Source organism: Achroia grisella, unplaced genomic scaffold (genome assembly GCF_030625045.1).
Source record: "Achroia grisella isolate CSIRO2021 unplaced genomic scaffold, CSIRO_AGI_Agris_v1 utg487, whole genome shotgun sequence".
Taxonomy (NCBI): domain Eukaryota; kingdom Metazoa; phylum Arthropoda; class Insecta; order Lepidoptera; family Pyralidae; genus Achroia; species Achroia grisella.
Window position 1 is genome coordinate 4,673,479 of NW_026712891.1, and position 12,809 is coordinate 4,686,287.

Consider the following 12,809-nt stretch of genomic DNA (forward strand, 5'->3'; position numbering starts at 1 on the left):
ATCTTCGAGAATGTCAAAATATATAGATAAGAGTTACATGCATGATAAATATAAACACGTTTCTGTCTCGTTCTTTCTCATGTATGCGAAAACGATGATTTGTTATCCTGAGAATCATTCAACTAGGGTGACAGTAGCGCAAATTGTTTACAGAGACCTAGTGTAGTCCTAGAGTATTGTACTACTAATTTAGAATACTAATTACCTTTAAATAATACACTAGTAGTTCATTGAGTGAAGGATCGGCGTTCAAGTTGACTAAGTAATATTTGTTTTTCTCCACTTTGATACCACTCGCTTGCACGCTTATTCCCATTTTCTCCAAGGCGTGCTGTCGTTCGCTTTGTATTCTCCCTAAAAATATATAATAAATACTTATGTACAATATGAAGCAAAACAATATTAGGTATGACATGTTAAGAGAATGATATTGGACATAACTATAGACTATAGATCATAGTAATATGACATTTAGATGTAAGAAGATGGTGGAATAAATTCATGGGTATATTTAATAGAAATAATAACATAAGCTTTTAAGATTAATTTCTGGAAAAAATAAAAAAAGGTATTTCAATTAGGTTGATAAGAATAATAGAAGAAGATGTACCGGTTTCAACTAGTTTCTCTTCCCATGTTCTGGACATTTCTTTCATTAAATGCTCGCTTTGTGCTAACTGTTCATGTACATCTTCTCCGACAGGTGAACCCTGAAAAATAATATAAACCAATTGACCAAAATGTTTAAAGCAGATCCAGAAGAAAGTGTCAAACCATTCTGTTAGATTTTGCAATTTCACACAAAAAAAACAAAAGTAAAATTAAATAACTACCATAAATATGTCAAAAAATATATGCACATAAAAATTGTTTCCAGCGCCTACGTTATAGCATCCATAAGGAAACGAAATTGTATTTGAACAAAATTTGATAGACTGATGATCTATCAACTTGTACTTACGGTGGCATGCTTAAGCATTTCCTTGAGCGCCTCGACTTCTTGACGCAGTTCCCGAATGATGCGCGCGTTGGGATCCTCGTTCACGACTGCGTGGTTGACGATACGTTTCGCTCGGTCTGCGTATCTAAGCGTCGACAAAGTTTCCTCATAGTTGTCTGCCGCTGGTGACACTGTGGCAACCTGGAATTCATCATATCTTTTTTTAATCGATCCCGGGTCCAATTTAAACAGAAATCAAAATAAGGGAGTCCTGAGCCTAGGTTTGAACCCCTAGCGGTGCCCTCAGATTAAAGTCGTATACAACAGGCGGAAGCAGGCCTTCAGCCGCTAAAACTGTAAATGCCAGTTGCGGCCAACAGCATCAGAGTAATAAAAAAAAAAATATAAGGAATTAGGAAATAGTAATATATATATACAGTTCCATATTCAGCAACATAATGAACACGCAAATTTAGATTAATATTAAATTTATAAATTTAAGAATAATTAAAATAATCATAATAATTCGAATTCCCTATAATATAATGTCAACAGAAAAAATATGTTCCAATAAACGACTTATTCTAACAATTCTCTGTGTTTGCGCCTGTATACCTATTTTCCTTTCCTAACGTCCTCTCCACATCTATCTCTTTCCTTGGCAAGGAATCTGAAAAGGACAGAGATGTTTCGCTCGAGCCCGATCGGCGAGACTCGGGCTGTCGCGCACGTAGTCATTCGGAGATCGTTGAACGGTGGCTATCATAGTTTTTTCATCCGCATTAAAATTAGTATTTTGGACAATATATATATATATATATATATATATATATATATATATATATATATATATATATATATATATATTATATAGCCATTTGGTTCTTTCTGCTGCACCCCGCAATTAGTAGTATAATTCAAATAAGCATAATAGGTAGGTACTTCACGCATACCGCGTTATAGCCATCATAAAATCACTTCGAGTTATTCCATTTCGCATCAGTTTGTTACGTATGCATTTATGAATAGTTCAATTATCGCGTATTAGTTGTAGGTAGTTATAAAACTACTACTTGTATTACAATAGAACAATCTCGAATTTTGTTACGCATTTGTTAATTTTAATAGTAGGTATATAGTAATTATAGCAAAATGTCGTTATCCGACTTAGAAATTAAATTAAACAATTTGATCTCAAGAAGGTCAGCTTATTTCGAGCGGGTTCAAAGTATTTATAATTCTGCAAAAAATTTAGTTGACGATGTTTCTATTGAATTGTTTTTATCGAAAGTTGAATCGTTGGATTCTATACGGAACGACTATTTAAGTACGTTGGAATCTATAAACGCTATAGAAACAAGGTTGAAACCTAATCATCAGCCCAGCCATCAAGCTTGGCTGGCATTTGAAGATTTGTATTGTTATATAAAAAGACAGATTACAAAGTTGAATCTGTCACACGATTCTAAACCTAATATATCAGCATCTGAGCCGATTAAGAGTTCTAGACCAAAATTACCAGCCCTCCAAATTCCTGAATTTTCAGGAGATGTGACAGTTTGGAATTTATTTCATTCTACTTTCTTGTCAGCAGTACATAATAACGACTCACTTACTGATTTGGAAAAATTGCATTATCTGTTAGGTAAACTCACGGGGCAGGCTAGGTCTGTATGCGCAGGCTTAACTCCGTGCGCATCCAATTATAGTATTATTTACGAGACATTGGTTAATAGATATGAAGATCTGCAGTTTCAAGCAACAACTTATTTGGATAATATTTTTAACTTAAAACCTATGTCTAGTACAACCGCTGAAAGTCTAGAATCATTCGTTGATAAGTTCGCATCATCTGTTGCGGCCTTAAAAAACCTAAAATTGGATAATTTAGCAGAATTTGTATTTTTATACCTCGCATTAAAACGTTTAGACCCAGATATAGTTCGTTTGTTCGATATGGAATACCGCGGTTCTGTGATACCCAGTTTCGATAGCTTAGTTACATTTTTACGTGAACAAATTAAAATATTGCACAGAACTCCTTTTGTAAAATTACATCAAAATAAGTCCGAACGTGTCGTTCCCAGAATAACTAAACAGACACACACGTATTCTAGTACAACACAGTGTACACGGGCGAATGTAAACAATAATAATATGGTCAAACAGTTTTGTTCTTTATGCAATTCGTCAGTGCCACATGATAATTTGTATAAATGTGCCGCTTTTTGTAATATGTCCCCATACGATCGATATTTATTTGTTAGAGGTCATAGTTACTGTCTAAATTGTTTGAGTAGTAAACATAAAATAGCAAATTGTAATTCTGGTATTAATTGTAAGGTGTGTAATAGAAAACATCATTCGATGTTGCATTTCGTTAGTAACACCGGCAGGCCGTATGCACAAAACGGCCGCGACCGGTCGCCCGCCGCACCCGCCGCCGCGCCACTCGCGCCGCTCGCCCCTGCCGCGCCGCCCGCGCCTCTCTCGCCGTACGCGCCGCCGCGTCTCACTGATGCACCGCGCGCATCACATTATAACTCACAGATAGCGAATACTAGTAACGCGACGGCCGCGGACATTGCGTTATGCAGTACACAACTAGTTAACAAAACCACTCACAATACTATTTTGTTGGCGACCGCACGAGTTATTGTTTACGATGTTTATGGTAGGGAATGTTTGGTTCGCTGTTTATTAGATAACGCTTCGCAAAGTAATTTTATTACTAATAGTACATGTGAAAAATTGGGTTTATGTAACCGACGCAAGACAAATTTATTAGTAAAAGGTATCGGCGGTACGAATAAGGCTGTCGACACATTAGTAAATATTAAAATACACTCCCGATTTAATTGGAATATTTCGTACGAGTTAGATGCATTGGTAGTGGATAGGATTACGGAACGTTTGCCTAATATGACTGTAGATAGGTGCAAGTTGTCTGATTTTGACGTGTTACCATTGGCTGATGACACGTATAGCTGTCCAGGTGACATCGACATGTTATTGGGCGCATCATTGTTTCATCATTTATTGCTTACAAATAAAATTGAAGGTCAGTTAGGTTCTCCCTATGCTTGGGAAACCACGTTGGGATATATTGTTGTAGGACCCGCGCCTGCTACTTTTTGTAACAACACTGTAACGACGTGTTGTGCTATAGTATCCAATTCTCTGGACAATTTAATTAAAAGATTTTGGGATTTAGAGGAGATATACGTACCTCCTATTAAAAGTCCAGAAGATAACGCGTGCGAAAAATATTATAGTAGTACTACAAAACGCGACCCGATCAGTGGTAGGTATATTGTGGCTTTACCATTTTGTAAGGATCCGTCCACACTGGGCGATTCTTATCAGTTGGCTAAAAAACGATTTTTATGTTTGGAACGAAAATTAATTGCTTCACCCGCATTTAAATTAGCTTATGACGATGTCATTCTCGATTATATAGATAAGGGGTACATCTCACCCGCACCTACGTCGGCGTGTGAAGATAAATCGCTTTCATACGTTATACCGCATCATGGAGTGGTTCGTGAGGATAAGACGACCACTAAATTAAGAATTGTTTTAGACGCTAGCGCGAAAACTACTAGTTCCATTTCATTAAATGATATTTTGTTTTGTGGCGAAAATTTACAGGGTAATCTTTTTGATATAATAATTAATTTTCGGTTATTCGCGGTCGCACTGTCCGCAGACGTGCGACAAATGTTTTTGTGCATAGAGGTTCGTGAAGAGGACCGTAAATTTCAACGACTATTGTATCGTTTTTCACCCACCGATCCCATTGTTACCTATCAATTTAATCGTGTTTGCTTTGGTGTTAAATCTAGTCCGTTTCACGCATTGCGTACAATTAAACAGCTCGCTGAGGATGTTGGAGACTCCTTCCCGCATGCTAGGGATGTTTTAGAATTAGGGTTATACATGGACGACGTAGTCCATTCAGTCGACTCAGAGGAAGAAGGGTAAAATTGTCCACTGAGATGATCGCATTTTTTAAAACAGCTGGTTTCGATTTAGTTAAGTGGACAAGTAATTCGCAAATAGTTCTTAACTCAATTCCTATTTCTCATAGACTCGCGGCGCTTAAGGAGTTTGATGAAACTGACACCCATAAAGTTTTAGGTTTATCTTGGTCGCCCCGCACAGATTTATTTCGCATTCAAATAAACCCGCCTAATGAGCAGTGCACTAAGCGCGCTATATTGTCATGCGTAGCTAGGTTATGGGATCTAATGGGTTTTTTGGGACCTGTGGTTTTATACGCAAAGTTACTTGTGAAACAATTATGGTTATTGAAGTGTGATTGGGATGACGCGCCGCCTGCATCGATAGTAAAACTATGGAGCCAGTACCGTAGTGAATTGCATTTATTAAATAAAATTAGTTTTCCGCGTCATGTTGATATAACGAGAGATAGCGTCGTTACTGTAGTAGGTTTTGCTGATGCCAGCGAAAAGGCATACGGAGCAGTAGTTTATTTGCATGTTAGTAATAATGGAATTAATAGCGTTCACTTGATGTGTTCAAAATCTAGGGTTTCGCCTACCAAAACGGTATCTTTGGCACGGCTAGAGCTGTGCGCCGCATTAGTACTCGCAAAACTCATTAGAATTGTGTGTGACACTTGTAGTAAGCGTCTCACTATTAGCAATGTTATCGCATTTTCTGACTCAACTGTGACACTTTGTTGGATTTATTCGTCGCCCCATAGATGGGATACTTTTGTTGGCAATCGCGTATCTCAGTTGCAGTCTTATTTAGCACCAGATAGTTTCCGTCATGTTTCGGGTATAGACAATCCTGCTGACTGTCTATCGCGCGGATTGACACCCGCACAAATTATCGATCATCCGTTGTGGTTCCATGGTCCACCCTGGTTATCGTCGAGCCCTAGCGAGTGGAAGATAGCGGAGTTCAATCCCACTAGTATATCGAATCCTCCCGAGGAAAAAACGCAAGCATTATTAGTTTCTGAAATCGAACCTAGTTTAATTTTGTTAAAATTAGCAGATAAGTTCTCGTCGTGGTGTAAATTGTTAAGATGTATTGTTTATATTTGTCGTTTTGTTAGACGGCTCCCGCATCGCAAATACATTACCGCATTTGATTTACGCTTCGCGGAGTATAAATTAATTAGGCAATTGCAGAAGTTTCACTTTTCGCATGAAATTAAAGCTATGCAATCTGGTAAACATTGTAGTATCGCATTTCGTAGACTGAAACCATTTTTAGAAAATGGTATTGTACTTGTTGGTGGACGACTTCAGAACTCTGATTTGAGTTATCAAAAACAACACCCTATAGTACTACCGCGTAACGGTCATGTAATGAATTTATTAATCGATTACTTTCACAAAATTCACTGCCACGCTGGCCCTGATTTGTTGATGTCAATTCTTAGAGAAAATTATTGGATATTTTCGGCCCGTAACATTATTCGTAGTCGAATACATAAGTGTAACCGTTGCTTTAGATTGCGCCCTAAACAAGTTTTTCCCGAAATGTCAAATCATCCCGCTTGTCGTGTAACGCCATCCGTTAAGGCATTTATTCATACCGGTACAGATTTTGCTGGTCCAATAAAGGTAACACCGCACCGTGGCCGTGGCATACGTGCGCGTAAAGCGTATATTTGTTTATTTGTGTGTCTAACCACTAGGGCTATTCACATTGAGTTGGCTTCTGACTTAAGCGCAGCTTGTTTTCTATTGGCGTTTAAGCGTTTCTTATCTCGTCGCGGACCAGTAACGCATTTGTATTCGGACAACGGGACGAACTTTATAGGAGCTAGAGGATATTTAGATGAATTGCATAAACTTTTAGTTTCAAAATATTTTAATTCAGAATTTTCGCACGTCTTAGCTGAAAATCGCATTGAATGGCATCTTAATCCCCCAGCGGCCCCACATTTCGGTGGGAACTGGGAATCTAATATCAAGAGTCTGAAGAGTCACCTATATAAAGTAGTAGGAGATCAGATTCTCACTTTTGAGGAGCTTAGCACTGTTCTCACGCAAGTGGAAGCAGTAATGAATAGTCGACCATTGTGTCGCACGTTAACATCGGATCCATCCGAACCGCTTGCTTTAACGCCGGCCCATTTCTTGACATCAACACCATTGAAATATTTGCCTGCACCAACTCTTAGTGGTAATGAAATTGATCTTAATCAACGTCATTCATTACTTACCAAATTAGTACAGTCATTTTGGTCTCGGTGGAGACGTTCATATTTGCATACATTGACAACGCGTCAGAAATGGAATACTCCGTCGAATCCCATAGCAGTGGGCAATGTTGTAATAATTATTATAGATAACGCACCTCCTCTTCATTGGCCTTTGGGTATCATTGAAGAAATTTTTCCCGCGAAAGATGACATTATTAGAATAGCTAGAGTCCGAACTTCATCTGGCTCGTATCTACGACCAGTAGTTCGTCTGTGCCCACTTCCTAATCAGTAAATAGTAAATATAGTTAAGCTCCGTTCTCTTGTTAAATATATTATTAGTTTGGTTTGCATTTGCTTTTTTTTTGAAGGGATCCTTCAAGTGGGGGGGGATGTTTGCGCCTGTATACCTATTTTCCTTTCCTAACGTCCTCTCCACATCTATCTCTTTCCTTGGCAAGGAATCTGAAAAGGACAGAGATGTTTCGCTCGAGCCCGATCGGCGAGACTCGGGCTGTCGCGCACGTAGTCATTCGGAGATCGTTGAACGGTGGCTATCATAGTTTTTTCATCCGCATTAAAATTAGTATTTTGGACAATATATAAACTGATTTTGTATATTTTTGCATATAGACAATATTTGTGTGTTGTGAAGTGTCATAGTGTGCTGGTGCAGCATCGTACAAGAACGAAAGGACGGCCGGCCTCCGGGAAGACATCGAGTAATCCAGGTACCTTGCCTCCTTTCATCCTAAAAATCAAATATACAGTCCACTTTCCACTTTCCACTTTCCATTTTTCATTTGCGCATTTTATACACCACTCTGGATGAAAGTCCCATATTAACAAAACAAATGTAACGCGACATATTCGCTTTATTCTGTACAAATTTTATATATGTTTTTAACAAAACCGATAAATCCATCTTTAAAATTAAATTAGTAACTGAAATATACTAACCATAACAGTCTTACTATTCCCACCGAGGTTATCTTTCAATAGCCATGTGAGTACGGAGTCTCGGTACGGCACGAATTTATCTTTGTTTGTCTTACCGGATGACTGGTCCGCCAGTTTCGATATAACCAGGCCGAGAGTAGTTAAAGATCTGAAATGGTTTAAAATTAAATATAATATGTATTCCATTATTTAAGACCTCATATGTTTCCATATAATATACTAATATACCATTATAAAAATAAATAACAAAGTATCTTACTTATTAATGTTGGACCCTTCCTTCAGCCTATCTCCAACTGCTCCTGTTTTGACTGCACGCTCTGATCCAGCCAAGTCGACGAGAGAAAGTCGCGCGACCTTCTCACCAGTGACTCCTGTAGCTGCGTCGCAAAGCGTCTGCGTTAACACTACGCTGAAAACAGCGTGTGACCGGGACGATTCACTGTTCATGTTTGTTGCCGCAACCGTTCGGGATTTGTTGCCTTCTGTCATTAGGTTGTCGATGTCCTGAAAAGAATAAAAAATAATACCTTATTTTCGATGAAAACTTAACTACATACACTATGGGATGTCTTTATTGAATCCACAGCCCACGTCTTTACTAAATGATTTATAATTGCAGAAAGTGTCCATTTCAACTGTATTGTTTTTCTGTACATTACACGATAGCTTAACAGTTATATTATATTTACTTTAAAATTAATTTAACGCTTCTTTTTTGGATGCATGTTAACGTACCAATGTTAGACCAACCAAACGAAATATACTATATGCATAGGAGCTAAATAATATCCTTAAAAGCTGACTAATGTCGTTCAATATGTTTACTTTAATAGCCTGGTGTACCATACATTTTTCTGGACCCAATTATAAAACTTGAGTTGTGAATTTATTACAGAGAAACACAATTCTCTAATTAAGTTAAAAATTAATCTGACAGTTTTCATTTCAGTATTAAACAAATCTACGAATATATACTTTTATAAGCGACTCTTTAATGTATACTAGCTATCACATCCAACTTCGTCTGCACAAATATTCTACCTCCACCAATATTATTTTTTGCGATAATTATAGGCTATGGCCGTCCTCTCAATACAGTCAATCTTCATGTCAAATTATAGTAAGATCTGTTTATTGGTCGTTAACAGATAGACAAACCGACGCATTTTCGTATTTATAATATTAGTATGGCTAGTACATACATAGGTGTATATTATATACAAAGAAAACTCGAATTGTTCACAGAGCAAACCACAAAAACATTAATTATCATTCCAAAGCAGGTCTAACGCTCCTGGGAAACCTTTAAATAGGTAACTAGCCCGTCTGCAAAAACAAAGAAAATGAGAATTTACTGTCTCTAGAGTGCCGCACCGTTTGCGAACTTCTACTGGTTTAGTTAGTAAATCAGCAGAAGCAAATTACACACATTAAATATATAGTCCACATTAATGAATAAAAAAAGAAAATATTCTCAAGACCAAGTAATCCCAGATGGTTTAGTCGGTAACATTCCCAACTATCGCTGAAATGCCACACAAGGACATGCCTGCATCTGAGAATTTGGGGCGTAAAACGAAAAACAATAGAAATAGAAATAACTTTTATTCAAATAAATTTAATGTAACCTTTGAACAGTTAGTTTTTTTTTACTCTACCACTAATTTAGAAAGCACACTCATCACAAGAACGAGGAAAAAACTTGCATGTTACTCTTTTATATGCAGTTCCGCATTATAATTTTTAAGGTCTTATCATATAAAACCTTTTTGTTTAACGCTGAAGTGGCAAAACTGGCAAATAAAAACAAAGTAAAAAATATAATATACGACGAAATGCTATGGAAATAGCTCAAACAGATAAAATTAGTACAATATGAAAATGAGTAACTTGTTAGGTCATAAATCTATGTAACCGTGTTTGATTCATCTTTCTATTTTAGTGGTATAAAATAAAGTCAGTCGTAACAAATATACAATATGAACAGATTATCATCATGATAGACGACTTTATTATACAACGAGTATTGTTAGTAATCTAGAAGATAGAGCTAGATAGTTAATTCAAGTCTACTAAACAATACAAGAAAAAATTAGGTAGGCTGAAATTGGATCGTATAAAATAGATTTAGTACAATTTAACAAAAAGTTTAACTTCAAGTGTTAGACCAAGATTAAAGTAAAGAACTTCTATTCATTTTTATGTTAATTTAATAATGTCCTTACGGCAAAGGTATCTCAGTACTATTTCTTTTTGCTTTAATCTTTCTAGATTAGCATTAAATCTTTTTTTTTCTAAAAATACATGCACTACCCAATACAATGCTAGACTCCATCGAACGCATTGTGTATCATTAGATATGGAAGAATTGTTAAGTCAGTTGAAAACCAGTTAACACAGTTGTCAAATTTACTCTGAATTTTATGTCCAACTAGATGTGCCGTCAAAAACGTTCGCTTGTATTTGACTCGTTAATTGTGGTCAATATATTCGTAGGTATGTAAAAGATGCACAGCAATATGGAAATATGTCACCTAGAAGAAGCAAGAGAAGTTTCAAAACAATGAATATACAAGCTTTAGCGGTCGGTTTTCTCTACCTTACATTAATAAGAAACTTAGCTTACAAATGGTGTATAACAACTGGTTACAACTGATTTAATTATATAAATCTACTATCATAATAAACATGAGTAAATACATTACGTATATTTCACTCACATAAGCTGGAATTCGGCAAAATTGAGTATATAAACACAACATAATTGTTTTGTAATAACAAACAAAATACAATCATCTCATTTAAACAAACATGTCGTTATTGTACTTAATTACACACTGGAAATAGTAATAACATATGACAATGTTCAATGTTATTTGAAATTATACTTGCGTTACTACATTCAACAAAGTGGCATTGTCTAAACAAGTAGGTATACTTTGTTCCATATAAAAACTAAATTTAACGATTCACAACTAAATAAAATTAGTAAGTATCGAATAAATATGCGAATATTTATTCGAAAGTAAAATTAGTAAAAACCTTACTAGTTTTATTTTCTTTGACTCTAGCCATTGCAAAAACAATGATTAGTATGTACTAAATGTAAATTGAGGAAGTATACTAAAAAATGCTCTCAAATATTTTCCTAAGCAGATTCGGTTCCCAAGTAGAAAATGCGATGTATGTAATTAATTTCTTGCATCGACTATACTTTTATAGATATAATAGAGATTTAGTTAGTAGGAATCTCAAAATATTCACTCATCGTTTTGGAGAACGAATTATGTCGCGAATTTGGATGAAAATTAATAGAAAGTCACCTTAAAACCAAACGGAAGACAAAACAAAATATAGAACAACATGAAACAACGCAATAGAATTGTTCGACAAATAAAGAAGTTCAACAACGTCACAGCTGTGTCTAGTGACCTAAAAATGTGAACCGCATGCAATCGTCTTGATTGAAACGTCTAAATTCAAGTTCCGATTGAATGAATACAAAGATTCAATCCGCAAAAATATTTATTCGGTCTGTTTTTATTTCATTTGTTTTCGGGAAAGGAATGGTAAATAGCGTCAATATCTAAAATTGGATGAAATAAACAACATACGAACGAAGATATGTTGTTTCAATCACTACGACCGACCCTTCCTTAACCAGCTAAGGAAACATACTCGTATATTCCCGCCTACTAGTTTCGCTTCCTCTACATTTCATACAATTAATGAAAATAATATTCATTTAAATAAATATAATATAAACACTACTTAATAATATTCTTTTATTCTAGACATCTCATTCATTAAATTTGATATTCCAAACCTAGTATAGGTACCTATTGATTGTTTGATACTAATAACATGAAAAAATAAAGCAAAACATACAAAATATTCTAAAGTTCGTAATTTAAGATATTATTTCAGCATTATTTCAAATTCAGTATCTGTTATTGGCTTTACTAACTAAGTAATACTATATATTGTCTATAAATTGTATAAGCTGTTGATTACCTAAAATAAATAAATAAATAAATAAATAAGATAAAAGTGTTTTCTTAGGTTATAAATAGAGATAAAATTTTGTACGAATAGACCAAACAGAATACCTTCTCGTACCTTGTCACAAATAAAAAATGCGTTGAATGAAACTATCAAATATTTTATATAGCGTGACGTGCACACGTCAGTAATTAAAACCACTAGACAAACATTACTACAGAATCCCAGTAGATAATAATTTTCAACATTTATTACATTATCAAATATTTATTTTGCAGTGCAGTCGGGTATTAACTTAGGATTAACTGGCACTATATTTCACCCACAAAATATTGTACACATTAATAAAATCATTTTATCTGTACTACATACATATGTTGAAAATTATCAATACTGTTCTACATATTTACTTATTGCCGTACTCAACATATTACTACTGCAAAATAAATACATTTGCTGGAATATGAAATGAATTTTTTAAAGCTTACACAAAGCAGGTAGTCACGTAATGAATTTGTTTATTGCGCAACTGGATTCCGGAATGTCATACCTGTCTATTCAGTTACATTCTACATATATAAGTACCAGTTTTCCTGAAGAATGAAGGTCGTCATCACGACAGAAATAATGCTACAAACTTAATACACCAAAGAGGACAATAGCAGTAAATACTGATGTAATCTCAACATCTTTATTGCTAAACAAAAATGATTTATA

At 35.5% G+C, this 12,809-nt stretch overlaps 1 protein-coding gene across 2 annotated transcripts in view; it reads right to left on the reverse strand.

Moving 5' to 3' along the window:
• LOC131846047 (kinesin-like protein KIF13B) overlaps positions 1 to 12,809 on the reverse strand; it is a 154,891-nt gene that overhangs the window by 24,283 nt on the left and 117,799 nt on the right. For both annotated transcript variants that reach the window (XM_059195263.1, XM_059195262.1), the window contains exons 6-10: positions 8,347 to 8,594; positions 8,088 to 8,235; positions 962 to 1,141; positions 611 to 710; positions 206 to 354 (exon numbers count right to left, since the gene is read on the reverse strand). In XM_059195263.1, the coding sequence (XP_059051246.1) occupies positions 206 to 354; positions 611 to 710; positions 962 to 1,141; positions 8,088 to 8,235; positions 8,347 to 8,594 (825 nt within the window). The remainder of the gene's footprint in view (positions 1 to 205; positions 355 to 610; positions 711 to 961; positions 1,142 to 8,087; positions 8,236 to 8,346; positions 8,595 to 12,809) is intronic.